Source organism: Narcine bancroftii, chromosome 11 (genome assembly GCF_036971445.1).
Source record: "Narcine bancroftii isolate sNarBan1 chromosome 11, sNarBan1.hap1, whole genome shotgun sequence".
Classification (NCBI taxonomy): domain Eukaryota; kingdom Metazoa; phylum Chordata; class Chondrichthyes; order Torpediniformes; family Narcinidae; genus Narcine; species Narcine bancroftii.
Genome location: NC_091479.1, coordinates 18,314,805 through 18,332,966, shown reverse-complemented (window position 1 = coordinate 18,332,966; position 18,162 = coordinate 18,314,805). Strand labels below are relative to the sequence as shown.

Sequence of the window (18,162 nt, the reverse complement as noted above, 5' to 3'; positions counted from 1 at the left end):
AGTTACTTTTAATTTTCTTTAAACATAAAAGCAGGATTAAACTCTAACTTATTATTATTAACTTAACCCCCTTCTAATTCTAAGCGCAGGTGTATGTAATGTGTGTAAGTTCAGAAAAGTTATTTGATTCCCAGTCCAATCTCACTTCTCACTCCTCCAAGTTCACCAGTATCAGGCAACTCTTATACTGTGCACAGAATTTAACATTTATGACTCTTCACCAGGCTTTGGTGCTTGAAAGGTAAATGGTTACCACTCAGGAAGGTTCTTGTCGGTTTTCAGAGAGAGATTTGTTGCTCGTTGGACACAAACTGATTCCTTCCGATCAGCCGCTTCAGTGTCTTGCCGAAGAAACTTGCCCCATCAGGGTTTTCCAGATGATAACCTCTTTCCTCCAGGTCACCACAGAGTTACTTTTTGTTTCCATTATTTCAAGTGGAAACATTCTGCAGCCAGCCAGCTTCTCCAGCCAGTTCCCAACTGGCTGACTTAGAACTCACAACCCGTCTTCAAAATGGGGTTTTCAAACCAGCTTCCAAATGCCACTGCAGAAAAGCAGCAGTCTCCCACTCTCTCTCTCTGTCACACTCAGAGAAAAACCTGTTTGACTCCCTCTGCTTGCAAAACCACATGATTTTCCTAAAAACAGCAAACTGCCTTCAGACAGATTGTGGCACCGGACCCGATCTTCTGCATCCGTTCATCTGCTGCTTTCCAAAACAATATTACTCCACAGCATATCCTATTAACACCTGGACTGCCTGGCTTGAGCAGAGCTCTGGCATTTTAAATGAGATCTGTGTTGTGACCTAACTTTTAAAAAAACCCCGTAATTTATCTCCTTTTAAAACATACAATATAAAATATAATCTGTCACAACCTTTTGTTGTTCTGGAACCCCTCCCCCACCCCAGTCAGTGGTCATTCTTTATTCTGACACCTTCCTGTTCTTTGCTTATTCCTTGAAGGAAGGCTCAGGCCCGAAACGTCAGTCATATATCTTTACCTCCTAAGATGACCTGCTGAGATCCTCCAGCATTTCTGGGTTTATTTTTACTACAATCACAGCCTCTGCAGACTTTCGTGTTTCACTCCAATGGTACAAAGCACGCTTTCACAGAGATTGGACCAGGGAACGGTGGAATGAATGAGAACAATTGACGTTCAAACGGTTGTTCTTTGAAGGAACAAAAGGAGGATTTGGCAGAGTAGTGTCTGGCTGACAGATATTCATGAGTCAGAAATGACTCATCACACCCTGTGAAAAATGTAATAATTTCAAGGCAAAAGCAGACAACAGGATGTTTATTCTAATCAGATTCAGCTTAGAATCAAAAATTACCCTCTCACGTACAAGCTTGATTTTGCTGACTACGAACTTACTGTATGTGGAGCTGATTTAGTTTGTAGATAATTTCCCCACTCAAATCTGCAGTTCCTCTTACTTTGCACTCTATTTCAGAATATTTTTTCTGTATTTGCACAGTTTGTTTACATTTCTTCCTTTTGCATATGTTTCTTTTTTTATTGAGTTACTGATTAAGTAGAAATTCTGCCAAGCCCTCAGCAAAATGAATGCCAGAGTTGTATGCGACATTCTGTACAGTGCAGAAATACAGAGATTACACTGCAAGATGCAAACCACTAATTAGCCACAGAAAGGCTGGCCAGATTACAGTTTGCCAAGATCTTTTGAAAGAGCCTGCAGAATGGTCTTGTGGACAGATGAGATCATGATTAATCTATATCAGTAGGGCCTCCCTCGCCTTGAGACTGGCTCCAGAGCGGATGGAAAAATGGGAACTTGCCCTTCAGAGAGCAGCCCTAAAAGGCCGCTCCAGCGTCCCATTCATATCCAGAGGCACCTCGTAGCCCCCTCCGTATCCACCAGAGGCGGGGCGACTGGTGCCGCAGTGCCACCTGTCATCAATACGCGGCAGAGCAATGGCCGCCTTCCCTACCCATAATCCCCCACGCAGCTGAAACCGCTCAGTGGTTCCCAGAACAATTCCAGCTGCGTGGGGGATTATGGGTAGGGTGCTCTGCCACGTTTTGAGCCGCAAAGAGCGGCCCTGAAGGCCGAAGAGGCCCAGTGCGGTTGTCCCAGCCCGCACCGGCTGCCCCCTGATGGCTCCTGCTGCCCCGCCGGCCCTCGCTGACAGCTCCCTCTGCCCCGAAAGTTCCCGCTGCCTCAACTTGGAGGAAGAGGGGTGAATGGGGAGATGGGTCGTGGGCTGACAGCATCATCAGCCCGCCCCTAAACAGTGCGGTTGTACATTCAGACTGATCGGCGGAGGGCTGCGCTGCAGAGATTATCCCTCTCGGAGAGGGGTTGGAATATGCGGCCTGGAGACTGCCTCCACACATTCAGAAAGGTAGGTGATTATGCGTTTTGGCGGAATTTCTCCACCTTTACCTCAACTTTTGGGCTATCTGAAATGGCCCAGTGTGATGGCAAGAATAAAGTGTGGAGGCGTAAAGGAACTATCCAAGATCCAAATCATACCACCTTTGCCATGGTTTGCATCTTGCAGTGTAGCCTCTGTATTTCTGTTCATGAAGTCTTCTGAGGACAGTAGTCACACCTGTCTCCTGAAGAGTGTTTCTGATCCGTCAGACATATGTTTGGGGATTTGTCTTCATTTTCTTCTGTCATCAACAGTGTATGTCTTCCTTGGAACACCGGTCCCTTTCTGATTACTGAGCTCACCAGTACGCTCTTTTTAATGATGTTCCAAACTGTTGATTTTGGTCATCCTAGCGTTTGGGTGACGTCTCTTACTGTGTTATTCTTGTTTTTCAGCCAGTATCGGCTTCTTTGACTTTCATTGGGCCCAGCTCTGGTCCTCATGTTGAAAAATGGCAACTACAGACTCCAAAGGTGATCAAAAGCTTAGAAGTAAGCCTCGCTCTCTTGCACCTGCACCAATGAAGCAATTAAACCTACCTGAATACTCACAAATACCTGTGAAGCCAAATGTCCCACACATTAAGGTGCCCTTAACTGAGGTAATGATATATAAAAAGTGCTGTCATTTCTACATGGTCAAATCAAAATGTATACAAATAACTTTAAATAAGATCTGGATGTGCAATGGGCTGAAGAAGTACAGACAGAAACAAGTGCTTCAGCCCATTTAGTCTGTGCTGAACTATTATTTTGCTTGGTCCCAATGTCCTGCACCCAGACCATAGCCATTCATAATTTAAATTCCCCTTATAATTTAAAGCACCATCACTGAACTTATCATTCCTGAAAGTTTACACTTGCTCCAAAACCTCTGCCCTTCCTGCTCCCGCAGGACAAAATCCTCCCGTAGTTTAAAAGGGGAGGTGGAGGTGACGAGAGTTCAGGGTCATTGTATGATGCCAACTGAGTGAGGCAATCCCACTCTTGCAGGTTGAGACCACATCTCTGGGAGACCGTGTGTTTGCCCACGCCTCGTTATCCAGGCAGGCGGGCAGCTGAAGACCCTGAAGAGGGGTCTGGCAGACAGGGAACAGGGTCTGGGCCATGCTGTAGATGTTAAGCATGGGGGGGTTCAATTTCATTTTCTTGGGGGGGGGGGGAGAGCGATGGCCAGCAGTTGGATAATGATGAAGGAGGGGGTGGGTACGTAGGAGGAACTGAAGAGTGGGGAGATGAGTGAGGGTTGTGAGATGGGAGCTGGGACTGAAGGAATGAGGACTGAAGCAAGGAGGGCATCAGGCGGGGTAGGGGGTTGAGAAAGAGGGGATGTGAGTGGGCACACAGGTGGTAATTCATTGAACATACCTTGGCTTCCAGTTTTACATATAGCATGGTAACAGTCCCTTTCAGCCCATGAGCCCATACCACCCAATGGGCCTGCACCCCAGTACATTTTGAGTTATGAGGCAGACACAAGGGTCAAATGTCCTACCCCTGTTTCCTGTGCTCTTCCCCTACTCCGCATTGTTGTGTTACCGTAAAAGGACAGAGAGTGACCTTGTTTGGTTCCCGTTGCTACCTCAGTCAATCACTTGGAGAGATTGTAACACCAGTGAGCACCAATTACTCTGGTTCCTCTCCACTGGATCTGCAGGGAGGCCACGCAGAAATGAAAACCTTTCCTTTACAAGTCCACAAAGGGCCCTAACCCAGGTGGTAATTGAACCGTCTATGTCTTACTTAAAACTAACACCACCATGGGAGCTCCTTCACACACGTTTTTAAAGTAACGCAGAACAGCTGGTAATGCCCACATCCGGGAAGATAATAACTAGACCACTAAACGGAGTGGTCGATAGCCTTTTTAAAACATTTAACCTGTCCAAACAGGAACAACGATTTGATGCACTGTTTGCATTTTACATACAGAAAAAGACTGTAGGAACTCCCCACAACATGGTGGAGCAGTTCCAGCAGTGCTCAGTCGAGAAAGGGCTCAGGCCCAAAATGCCATGTGTCCCCTGCTCCAGACCCCAGTGTCTGCAGACTTCCTTTTTTTTTTAAATCACTGATCCCAGTTTTTGTTTTAGCGTGCTGCATTCTCACCTCCATCAAGAATTTAGGGCTCTCAGGCATCCCTAATGCGTAGATCAGTGCAGAGGTCAGACTGGGTACTGAGCATAGCATCACAAAGGTCCTCCAGCTCTGAATATGCATGGTTCCAAGGTGAAAAGAAAGGGAAGTCCTGGGGATGACCAGGAATGCGAGACCTGAGGACACATATCAGACAGCATTACATCAGCTTATCAGAAGGGGCTTGTTTTCACACAGCACTCAATCCACATCTAACAGAAAGGCTGAAAATGGAATAAATGGGTCCAGTAGCTATCCCGCCTTCACCCTACCTGCTCCCTTTCCCTCTCCATTTGTCTGGCACCCATTCCCACCTGCTTCTGTGCCCCAACTCCACACCCAATAGCTTCCCCTTCACCTTCTAGCTTCTTCTATCTGTCGCCCTTCCATCCCTAAGTTGACCAATGGCTTCATTCTCATTCCTCCCCCTTTATCCTGGCTGTCTTCCCCCTCCACATTCATCAGAAATCTAAAACCTTATTTCCCTTTCCACAGATCCTTCTGGCATTTTCTGTTTTAACTCTAGATCCAGACTTGTTTTTACTGGAAATTCAAAAAATGCCTAAGGCTCAGATTATACGATAAAATACCAAGTCTATCTTTTCATGTGCAATTCATGCCAACATATCTTGTTGACATTGGGCTTTGGCATATTTGCATTCACACACCTGCCTTTTAGCTGATAACTGCATCAATGCCACTCAGAATAGAGACACAGTTGTATAGCACAGAAACAGGCCTTTTAACCCAACTTGTCCATGCTAACCAAGGTGCCTACTTCACTTCGTCCCATTTGCCTGTGCTTGACCCATATTCCTCCGAACCTTTACAGCACCTTGAGCTTGCAAACGCCCGGGATTGACTGATCTTGGAAGCTAAGCAGGCTTGGAGGGGAGACTGCCGAGGAACAGCAGGTTTCTGCAAGGGGCGCTAGACAAAGTGGGGACTAACACAAGTTAAATAATTTCATGTATGTCACATTCTAAATGTAGTGTTACCTGACAATAATGGAACGATGACCTTTATCCATGTGCCTGTCTAAACATTTATTAAATATCTCAGGATAAAATTAAATTAAGTTTCTGTAACAACTCTGAATCTTAGTAACTAACGATGAATCTTGCGAGCTTGGCTGTACTTTAACACAAAATAAAATTCCAGCCACATAACTCTTTCTTGTATGCATGAATAAATTAAGGAGCTGCACCACTCCCAGTTCATTTTGACATAGATTTGCTCCACAACATTGAAAGATAATACAAAGGCAGGGTAATATTTTGATTTAATTGCTTTGGGGGGAAAAAAAAATAAAGAAATCTGTTATTATTGCACCATTGAAAGAAGAATCATTATAAAAACATATAGGATTATGAAGGGTATGGATAGGATAGATGTAGGAAGGTTTTTTGAGCTGGCCGTGGAAACTAAAACGAGAGGACACAGTCTCAAGATTCGGGGGAGTAGATTTAGGACAGAGATGAGGAAAAATAGTTTTTCCCAGAGAGTAGTGAATATTTGGAATTCTCTCACCAGGGAAGTGGTTGAGGCTGCTTCATCAAACATATTTAAAATTCGGTTCGATAAATTTTTACATGATAGAGGAATTAGGGGATATGGGGAGAAGGCAGGTAGGTGGAGTGAGGTCATAAATTAGATCAGCCATGATCGTATTGAATGGTGGAGCAGGCTCGATGGGCCGAATGAGGTGATAGAGGAATTAGGGGATATGGGGAGAAGGCAGGTAGGTGGAGTGAGGTCATAAATTAGATCAGCCATGATCGTATTGAATGGCGGAGCAGGCTCGATGGGCCATTTTTGGCCTACTCCTGTTCCCACTTCCGATGTTCCTATGAATTGATTTCTGCGGGATTATTCGAAACTAAAGTTCATAAATCACCAGTCTTTCCCCATTTGCAGTGAAGAACCTCACTATACAGTCTCAGTCTTTTCTAAATGAATGATCTGTGGCTAACTTAGCAGCTTACCATTCAATTCAAAAAATGTTCGTTCTTTTTGCTGAACAATGTCTTTCCAGAACAGTAATTACTAGATCATTTGTTGCAAAGGAAAATATTTGAATGTCAAAAATGGCCAACTTTAATCCACTTTGTATTAATGAACTGCTGACAAGATAGTTCATCATTTAACAAGGGTTCCAAACAAGTAGATTATAATGTACTTGACAGAAATTACTGTGATTAAAGTAGCTTCCTTGCAATGTATTCATGGTTCTTGGTCAGTTCATTAATTTACTGCTGCATGTGAAATGATGCTCCCATGTTGAGTCAAGGAACAGAACAGGGAAACTCTGCTCAGCTTTGATATCTGGTACAGTAAATTCCAGACTGCTTGGGGATTGGGTCGGTCCGATTTTCGTATTTTCTGGCTTCTTGGGCAAAACGTTTAAAATTCAAATTTAAGGAGGAATAAACAATAAATTTTGATAGTTTATAAGTGAAACATTTTTTGATATTAATGTCAAAGTACAAAAAAAACCAAATAAATATTACTTCTTACATTTCTGTGTGGTCACTTGCGGCCCCTGTGCATCTGTGGCACTTAAGGAAAAGCCGAGAGTTTTCGAGATCTACTGGGATCGTTGTCTGAAGAGGACGCACAAAATTATCGAGGTCCCCTTCCACCCCGCACGCAGCATCTTTCCGCTGCTCCCATCGGGGAAGAGAGCCAGGAGGATCAGAGCCAGCACCACCAGGCTGAGGTACAGCTTCTTCCCATGGGGCATTGAGAACGCTGAATGACCAAAGGAACTGCTCACACTGACCACCCGAGTCTCACATATTCATGAAACAATATTTATTTATTTGTATACATGAATATTTGTCCTGCATATGCATTGTCTGTCTGTATGTGTGTTATTTGAGTCTGCAGGTTTTGCACTGAGGACCAGAGAACACTGTTTCTCGTTGGGTTGTACTTGTGCAATCAGATGACAATAAAAATGACTAGATTCTCAGGTGTCTGAATTTCTGTGATCCCTGGATTTTTGGACTTTTTTCTCTACTAAATCTAAGACATTCCCAGGTGGAATCCAAAACAAATAATCCCAAACCCACACGTTACATCTTGATAAAACAAAATTAACAATACTGGCTGCTGCCAGTATTCCCACCAAGAAGCTGCCACGGTGTGACGCTGACTTGGGAAAGAATGACCAGTTATCTTAGATAATAAGAGGAACCCAGTTGATGCTGGTCACTCTTCAGAGGGGGCATTTTACTCCATTACAGACACAGTGAAATGGAAATCATACCTTGGCCACATGCTAACATGGTGGCACAGTGAGCATAGCGGTGGGCGCAATGCTGCTACAGCATCAGCGACCTTGGTTCGAATCTGGCACTGCCAGCAAGGAGTTTGACCGTTCTCCTCATGTCTGTGTGGGTTTCTTCCTACCCTTCAAAATGTATGGGGGTTGTAGGTTAACTGGGTGTAACTGGGCGGCACAGGCTCATGGGCCGGAAGAGCTTGTTACCATGCTCCATTACTATTAATTCAGCTTCCCAAATGCTAGTATGCTGTTCTCTATTGCCATTGGGGAACACTCTAAACCCCAGGATATTAAGATTCAGATTTTATTCTTGGTGTACAAGATGACTTTCTAAAGGGAATTATTAATATGCCCTATATATTATACAGACCTGCAAAGGGAAAATGTACTGGTGCATTAGGAGATGAAGCAAATGAGCTAGCATCAATAGGCCAAATGGCCTTTCCCTGAGCTGTGCCACTTTATAACGATTAACACAGTGGTTAGTGCACCGTGGTTGAAGGAACACTCAGGCAGCTGGTGACTCGAGGCGAGGAACCCACGCAGGCTGCGGGCTAAGGTGGTCACGGTTTTCACACTGTGCTGCGGACTGCTGGAGATTGGCTCGAGACTGGTGGAAGGGGTGCCAGGTATCGGAACTGGGACGCGAGAGGGTACCGAGGGGACCCTGATCGTGTCGGAGAATCGGATCTAGAGCTCGGACTGCTGATGGTTTGGACAGGAGTCTGTGCGGCTGCAGAAGTACTGGAGGTGAATCCATGACTCTGAGGGGACTCTCTGTGGCTTCTCTTTCTTTGACTGTAAGAGCTGCTTCAGACAATTTCTGCTGATGGCAAATCTTTTGCCTTACGGCAGATTAAAGCAAATTCCATGTAATATTGCACTATCTTTATTACATAGCAATAAATTGAATCTTGAATGTTGCTATTACGGTGCCTATGACCCCGTAATTTGGCGCGATCTGCAAGGAGTTTCTCCATTCTCCCAATGACCTGGTTGTGCTTTCTACAGGTGCTCCATTTCCTCACTCCCACCTTCCAAAACATACAGGGTTGTGGATTAATTGGAATTAATTGGGCAGCACTAGCTTCAAGCGCCAGAATCAGCTTCTAACGTAGTGGTCCTCAACCTTTTTCTTTCCACTCACATACCACTTTAAGTATTCCCTAAGGCATAGATGCTATGTGATAGCAATTGCTTAAGGTGGGACGTGGGTGGAAAGAAAAAGTCTGAAAAAACACTGTTTTAATTGTACCTCATGGACTCGTTATGTGCATGGTTTCATATCTCCAAAGGAAATGAGCCAATGACAATATTTCTCAAGCCAAATATTTTAATTGCAGTGATTCTCAACCCTCCCTTCCCACCCACAGACCATCTTAAGCCATCCCTTACTAATCACAGAGCACTGATGGCCTAGGGATTACTTAAAGTGGGATGTAAGTGGGAAGAAAAAGGTTGAGAACCACTGGTTTAAGGATTTGTAAATAAAAAATATAACTCGTACAGACGTGATGATTGACTAAGCATGTAGTGTTTCTCCGCCCATCTGAACTTTGCATGAGGCAATTTGTGACCCAGTGAAAAGTCACTCCCACTGACCTACAAGGGAGTGCCAGGAGCATTGGATGCCAGGAGCATCGGGCAATTTCACAAGAATAGGATCATTTAGACTGGTGTTTGATGATGGGCGCGATTCCACTCACCTGCTGCCAACATGTTCCCGGACATCCAAAACGTGGCTAAAGCACTGACCATGCAGCCTCTTTTGTTCTGCGGTAGGAATTCCGAAAAATAGGAGAATACGACCGGTAGAGAACCTCCAACACTGAAATTCAAATACCGCAGCATACATCAGAACACCACATGATGAGACGTAACGTCAATTAAGGGAGAGGTGGAATAGCATGGAACGACTACACTCATTGTTGGTTAGAAGAATGACCAGGCATCTTATACAAACATAAAATAGTGCAAAGAATTGAAAAGATAGACGTTGGCAGGTGAGAACTCAAGATTCAAGGGAGCTCACTACTCCAAAGTTCAATGAGCTAAATTTTATCCCAATATATCCTCTAAATGTGGTAAATCTACAACTCAGGAAGGTATATGCTCTGGTGATGTCCCTCCCTCTAACCACTGGAAGGAGGTATTTACTACTCTATCTTTAATTCTTGACGTAAATCTCTCTCTTCGAGCCCTTTTATTTGTTATTTTTGGAGTGAGTGGACAAATGAACTTAATTTTGACTCCACCTCAATCCCATGTGGTCGCTTTTGCTTCCGACTGCTAGACGGCTCGTTCTGCTGCAGTGGTCCCTCCCACACATACACAATGGTTATTGATTTTGATGGCATCCCTCTCCCTAGAGAAAATCAGGTGTTCAACTACTAAAACAAATATTTTTTTTTTCTCTGGGGTTCTTTTTTTGATTATTTTCAAAATTTATAGATCAATTATTTTTGGTCTTTATTAATTTTTTTTCATTTCCTTTTCTTCTGAACCTATTAGTATTGAAATTAGTGGTTGACACCCAATAATTGGTTGGGGTCAGAAATGAAATTAGTTTGTAGTGGCCCGCGCCTCGGGCTGACACAGGAAATGGCTGCCGAACATGGCGACCAGCAAAGCTTCGTGCAGGCTGAAACGCCCGTTTCCATAGGCCGCCGGCAGAGCGGTGAAACAGGCCAATCACCGCTGTTGGATTACGGGGGGGGGCCCCCCCAATCGGTGGTGACGCGGCCGAGCTGACTATAAAAGGCAGAGATGCCAATGAATAAACTCAGTGTCAAATACACTCTATTGATGCATGTGTCTTTCTTCTCCTGCAGATTCGAGCTACAGCCTTAGGGCTATAACCTAGCCGTAGCCGTAGCAACCTCGCTCCAAGTTATAGATTATTTTCTTTTCCTTTTTTTAATAAATGACATTGATGATACGTATTTTGTTTACCGAAGCTAACTTTCTGTAATTTTAATTTACTGTTTTCTGAACTTTGCTTCTGAAGTTATTTTTTTTAAAAACCAATAAAAAGATTGAAAAAGAAGATCCAAGGGAGCAGATTTAAAATGGTGATGAGGAAGAAGTGCTTCTCCTAGAATTCCTAGTAAAGGCTACCTCTTTAAACATATCTAAGAAACAGATAGAAAGATGTTTGCATAGTGGGAGAATTAAGGGTTATAGGGTACAGGCCGGTAAGTGGAGCTGAATCCACTTATTGTTCAGCTTCATCAAGACACTAGCACACATTTTGGTCAACAGAGTTAAAGGATTTTTGCAGATCAAGATATCAGTCTGGGTGGAAAACTTGTGGTGTATCAGACAGCAGTGATCCCTGGCCCTGACTAACTATAGCAGTGAACCCAAAGTACTGGAAAAATCCCCAACATTAACTCCACAAAAATTCACATGGCAACACCCCCTAACTGCGAGGCCCTGGTTACAGTCAAATGGTCACATATGGTTGGCCACACTGTTCACACCGTTGGCAGCAGATTCCCAAAACAGGCACTCTATTCCGAGCTCCGGAATATGGACAGAGACAAGGTTTCAAGTGTGTGTTTGTAGCCTCCTTGGGGAAATGCAACATCCCCACCTACTCTGAGTCCCATGACCCAAGTGGAGCAGGAGCACTTGGGATGGCATCGAGAAGCTCAAGACCATGCAGATGAGGCAGGCAGAGGACTTATCACTGGAATTTACGAGAATGAGAGGGATCTTAAAGAAAATTATGATGGTCATTGAGGTAGATAAGTTGTTCCCATTAGTGGGGGAGATTGGAACTAGAGGACATAGCTTCAAGATTCAGGGGAGTAGATTTAGGATGGAGATGAGGAGGAACTGCTTTTCCCAGAGGGTGGGTGAATCTATGGAATTCACTTCCGAATGAAGCTGTGGAGGCAACTTCAGAAAATACATTTAAGACAAGGTTGGATAGATTTTTACATTGTTGAGGAATTAAGGGATATGGGGAAAAGGCAGGTAGGTGGAGATGAGCTGATCGTCAGATCAGCCATTGAATGGCAGATGGGCTGGATGGCCAACTCCTGCTCCTTTTTCTTATGTTCTTGGAAGCAGAAAGAGTGTACAAGTATCCATCTGCCCCATCAGACAGCTCCTGCCCCACCTGAGGACAGGTCTATGATTGGCCTGATCAGCCACCACAGAGTGGGGGTGTCCTCCTTGAAATTGAAGGACAGCTAGAGGAGACGCAACCCCTCCCCCCAAACGCCACAAAGGATAGGAGGCCCAAGGAAGCCCGATCCATTACTCACCCCACTCCACTAAAGAATCGCAGCATTAGAAACATCCAAAAGTTAGATGCCAAGCTAGATGCAGCTCCAAAGACACCATTCACTGTCAAGGAGAGGATAAGGATTCTCCGACGACCTTTCTGATCTGCGAGGGCCCCCCACACGTAGCCCCCAATCATCATACCTGCAGAAATGGGGAGAAACACCTACTGTAAGCCAGGATGTGACGTGTCATTTCCTGGTTCATGTCTTTATCCTATACCGCTACACATTCAATTTTGGAGTACGTAGCGGCTGCAAATTTGTGCGCTCCCTCAGTTCCTTCCAGTGGCGTGTGTAAAACAAAGGTCTGCAGACACCGTGATTGAAGTAAAAACACAACACTGGAGAAACTCAGCAGGTCAAACAGTGTCCTCTATACAGCAAAGAAAAAAAGATATATAACCAACGTTCCAGGCTTGAACCCTTTCTTTCAAAGTATGATGAAGGGCTCAAGCTTGAAATGTACAGCACAGTAAGAGTCCGTTTTGGCCACCCAATTAACCTACACCCCCACCCTGAATGGTGGGAGGAATCTGAAGCCCCTGGGGAAAACCCACACAGACACAGGGAGAACATACAAACTCCTTACAGACAGCGCGGTTCCAATCGCAGGTGCTGTAAAGGCCAACCGAGCCAGCCATTTTTTATCTTTTTTTTCCCCCTTCCTGTTGTGTGTCATGTCTTCACCGAGCAGATAGCCTTGCAGTAACAACCCATTAAAAAGAAGCTTCCACCAGTAGGGCAACAAACAAGTTTACTTGAACCCAGAGCTTTTTACTGGTTTGAATGGAAAACTCACCAAGTGTAGTCCACCTACTCCGCAAGAAACCCCCTCCAAAATGGGGGGGGTCGCATTATACTCGAAATGCATTATACATACATATTTACGGTAATCCAAATGCTAGTATCTGAATGTTAAATTAGATATGTTTTTTTAATGTTGTGCATTTAGAAAAGTCCCAAACCAATTCCACATCAGGCTGTTGATAAGTATCATGACAAATTAGGAGAAAGTTCCTAAGATTTTGTGAAAACCTGCACGCAACAAGCGCAGTAAAATACTAATTTTGAAGAGCACCAAGTAACCGTTTGCAATCTCTAAACAGCTTTTCAGAATTTTCTCGATCTTTTGTGCCAACTCCATCGTGATTTTTTTTCAGATTCATTGTCATACATGACATCACATACAACCCTGAGGTTCTTTGTCCTGCGGGCCGGGCAGAATTACCACTAATTGTTAAAAAGAAAACTACACAACGCACACATGTAAGCAAATAAATAACTGAAACAGGTAACAAAATGTAACAAACTGTGAGAGAATTTAAAAAATCCAAGTGCAAAGGTAAGAGGCCTTAATTGGGTCTCTGATTGAGTTTGTTGTTGAGGAGACTGATGGTGATGGGGTAGTAGCTGTTCCTGAACCAGGTGGTGCAAGTCTTGAGGCACCGATACCTCTTTCCTGATGGTAACAGCGAGAATCGAGCATGTGCTGGGTGAAATGGATCCCCCTGATGATTGCTGCTGCTCTCCGACGGTAGCGTTTGGATGGTTTTATGCATGAGGAGAGAAGCATTCCACAAATCATTTACACCATTTGACATACATGGAACGCTGCATCTGAATGAACCTCAAGACAGTAAATATTTTGAGGTTCACTCTGACGTCTGATCATTTTAATTTTAGAAATACAGCACGGCAACTGGCCCTTTCGGCCCGTGCCGCCCAATTACACCCAACTGACCAATAACACCGGTACGTTTTTGAAGGGTGGGAGGAAACCCACGCAGGGAGAACATACAAGCTCCTTACAGATTCAAACCCCAGTCGCTGGTGCTCTAACAGCATTGTGCTATCTGCAACACTAACCCTGCTGCCCCAACAATACTGGGGAAGAACCTTCAGAAGTCTGATGATGTTCTGCGTCTTACTTGCTAAACTATGCATGAGGTGTTTTACTGGTCTGTTGTAAAACAAACTCTACAACTGCATCTTGGTACATGTGACGATAAACTCGATAACTCTTTTTCCTCACTGAATCGTTTCCAACCTCTAAACAACTTTTTAGAATTTTCTCGATCTTTTGTCCCAACTCCAACATGATTTTTTTTTTCCGATTCATTGTCAGTATATACATGACATCACATACAACCCTGAGATTCTTTGTCCTGCGGGCCGGGCAGAATTACCACAAATTGTTTAAAAAAAACTGACAGAACACACACGTAAGTAAATAAATAACTGTAAACGGATAACAAAATGTAACAAACTGTGCAATACAGAGAGAACAAAAAGGATAAAAGGGCAGCATGGTTAGTGTAGCTGTTAGCACAACACTGTTACGGCGCCAGCGATCGGGACCGGGGTTCAAATGACGTGCTGTCTGTAAGGAGTTGTTACGTTCTCCCCGTGTCTGCGCGGGTTTTCCCAGGAGCTCCAGTTTCCTCCCACTGTTCAAACGGTTGTGGTGAACTGGGTGGGCAGCAGGGTTGTATGTCTAAATTTTTTTTTTAATTAAATATTCCATTGTCTAATATATCAAATAATGTCAAATGAGATTTCCCCAACAAACCAAAATGCAAGCCATTATCATGTACAGTTTATGTGAATTTAATAGGCATAAATTTGTCAATGATTTATTTCTAATTTTGTAATTGCAACTGTATTTCATTGAATTATAGACTTAGGATGTAAATGGGACAGACAAATATTCCCTCTCACTCTGCCAATTACCAGTTCATATTAAATGGAGCCTATTGGCACAATGTGCAAAAGCTATAAGAGAATTACCTAGGAAGATACTTGCTGTGAGCCAACCCATATCTGCTGTGCCAAAATGAAGATCACACCGGGCGGTGGGAAGCAGAAAAGACACGCACAGAATCTCCACGGCATCACTGGCATTCGCCCAGCCGCAGATAACCAACAGCAACATGTGAAATGTCCCAAAACCTTTAAAATAAAAATTCCAACAGAAATCATGTACAAAGCACAGAACCTGACCGTTGCATTGCTTAGCAAATGTTATCCCAATCCTCACAATTCATTGGAGACACGAGAGTGCAAACAGCGAGAAGAACTCAAAAGGTCAGACAGCATCTGTGGAGGCAGACAACCACACAAAAAAAAACACTCTGCTGGAGGCACTCATAGGGTCAATCACCATCAATGGTGCTCGGTTTTGGGTTGAAACCCAAAGAGTGCAGAGGGGAGATAACCTATATAATGAGGATACAGTGGGAGGGTTTGGAGAGGTAGGGAATGTAGACTTGTAGGGAGTATGGTTAGCCAGTAGGGGAATGGTGAACAAGGGACAGGTGAGGATGATGGATAGATGGAGATAGTTGAATAGCAGGTGCTATACAAAGGGATACAGAGGTAAGAGGTAAGAAGGGGGCCAGGTGGAGGAAGGTGTCATACAAGGAGCAACACTTAACATCTGGGTAGTCTACAGGTCAATAGTATGAACATTACATCTTCAAATTACAGAGAACGCATCCCTTCTGAGTTACTTCCATTCTTGATCCTCCCCTTCTCCACACTCTCCCAACCACATTTCTCTCTCTCCCCCTTCTGGTTCCATCCTCTTCTATGAAAAGGATTCCTCCCCAAAACCATTCAGCTCCATCTTGTCTAAGGGCAGCATGGTTAACACAGCGACCTGGTTTGAATCCACTGTAAGGAGTTTATACATTGTCCCTATGACCTGTGATGCTCCGGTTTCCACCCACCCTCCAAAAATGTATGGATTAATTGATTAATGGGATGTAATGGGTAGCAAGTGTTTCAATGGTCAGAATCGGCTTCTACTGTGTTGTGAATAAATTTATTTGTCCTTCATCTCTCTTTAACAGCTTTCATTTAACTATCACCTACCCTATCAAGTTCCTGCAATGGCAGCCTTTTTTAATATTTTTTTATTTTTCACACTGTGAACCATATCAACCAAAATACATACAAACATTTCCCTCTTAAATATACACAGTGGCATTTTCTCCACCAATTTTCCCCCCTACCTTCCCTCCACCCTCCAAAACCATTAAACATTCAACATATACAATAAACCCATTAAACGATGTCATCACACAATGAAAAATAAACAAGAAAAATGTGTCATCTACTTTCACACACTGGATCAAGTCTTTTTGCCTTCTTATCATTTTAGGGTGTGGAGGTCCGAGGCAAGCCCTCTCTTATGTTCCATGTATGGTTCCCAAATTTGTTCAAATAATGTGACTTTATTTTTTAAATTATATGTAATTTTTTCCAATGGAATACATTTATTCATTTCCATGTACCATTGCGGTACTCTCAGGCTCTCTTCTGATTTCCAAGTTGACATTATACATTTTTTTGCAACTGCTAAGGCTATCATAATAAATCTTTTTTGCGCTTCATCCAGTTTGAGGCCTAGTTCTTTACTTCTTATCTTACTTAGAAGAAAGATCTCTGGATTTTTTGGAATGTTGCTTTTTGTGATTTTATTTAATACCTGATTTAGATCTTCCCAAAACTTTCCCACTTTCTCACATGCCCAAATTGCATGTCCTGTTGTTCCCATTTCCTTCTTTCAGCGAAAACATCTGTCTGATAATGTTGGATCCCATTTATTTAACTTTTGGGGCGTGATATTATAACCTGTGTAACCAATTATACTGTATCATGCATAACCTTGTGTTTATTATATTCTTCATAGTTCCAGAACATAACTTTTCCCATGTTTCATTTTTTATCTTTATGCTTAAATCGTTTTCCCCACTTTTGTTTGGGTTTATAGCTTATTTTATCATTTTCCTTATCTTGCAGTTTGATGTACATGTTCGTTATAAATCTTTTAATTATCATTGTGTCTGTAATCGCATATTCAAAGCTGCTTCCTTCTGGTAACCTCAGTCTGTTTCCCAATTTATCCTTGAAATAAGCTTTCAGTTGATGATATGCAAACATTGTACCGTGAGTTATTCCTTATTTGTACTTCAATTGTTCAAATGTTAATAAATTATTTCCCAAAGAACAATTTTCTATTCTTTTAATTCCTTTTCTCTCCCATTCTCTAAAGCACACATGTCAAACTCTGGCCCGTGGGCCAAATTTGGCCCCGATATAATTATATTTGGCCCACAAGATCATTTCAAAAATGAATTAGAGGTAGCCCGCTGGCCGCCGCGCCAGTATAGCGCATGCACAGTAATACAACAAATCCCAGAATGCATTGGCGTCAGTCTGCTAATCGCCCCCACCTCCTCTGTTTACGTTGCAGGGTCTCACCGTGGACTCTGGTTTTGGGGCCTGGCTGGTGTCAGGGGAAGCCAAGGCCGCTTCCCAGCGCCCGGAACCGGAGGCCTCTGGCCTGAGCTCGCCAGGACCGTTGCCCACTCCCCCTCCCTGCTGCAGGCCAACCCGCGACTCACGGTGACGGGGCCGCTGATCCGCCGAGATGCCGCCCTGCAGCGAGAGCCGATGCCCCCGCACTGTCGTTGTCCAACCCGATCGCCCGCAAACCCCGCCCTCCCGCACGCAGGCCTGAGTAAGGATTATGAACTTTAATCTCAGGATAAAACGATCTTCCAATAGTTTCATGTCACTGTGATAAATATAATCCTGGTTAAAAATGGTCCTGCACCTGGATACAAGCTCATTAGGCATAAAACTTGAAAAGTGTGTAAATCAAAGGATATCTGTACCAATGGAAACAGGGCATGGCAAATAACCCTGCTAGAGTTCATGCCCACAATCAGTCACCCATTTGATTGTTTCAGGAATCATGTTATTCTCCCACATTCTCAATAGCCCTCAGATTTTACTATTTGACAGCACACTAGCAACATTTGACAAATCCTCTATAGGGAAATATTATTTATTGAATATTTTATTTCTCATTTGTTAATGCTTCTGGAAAGAGTTTATCCAAAACTATTATTAAACATTTATTTTAATAAGAAAAAGTTTAACATTACATATGTTGAAAGAAGAGAAAACATGCAGATGTTGTTGAAAATTTTCAATAAATATTTAGTTCGGCCCTCGACTTAGTCCAA

The 18,162-nt window shown here is 43.5% G+C and overlaps 1 protein-coding gene across 3 annotated transcripts in view; it reads right to left on the bottom strand.

Annotated features, from left to right (window-relative positions):
* sv2 (synaptic vesicle glycoprotein 2) overlaps window positions 1-18,162 on the bottom strand; it is a 69,991-nt gene that overhangs the window by 35,179 nt on the left and 16,650 nt on the right. For all 3 annotated transcript variants that reach the window (XM_069902769.1, XM_069902768.1, XM_069902770.1), the window contains exons 3-6: window positions 14,915-15,076; window positions 12,107-12,269; window positions 9,539-9,660; window positions 4,517-4,680 (exon numbers count right to left, since the gene is read on the bottom strand). In XM_069902769.1, the coding sequence (XP_069758870.1) occupies window positions 4,517-4,680; window positions 9,539-9,660; window positions 12,107-12,269; window positions 14,915-15,076 (611 nt within the window). The remainder of the gene's footprint in view (window positions 1-4,516; window positions 4,681-9,538; window positions 9,661-12,106; window positions 12,270-14,914; window positions 15,077-18,162) is intronic.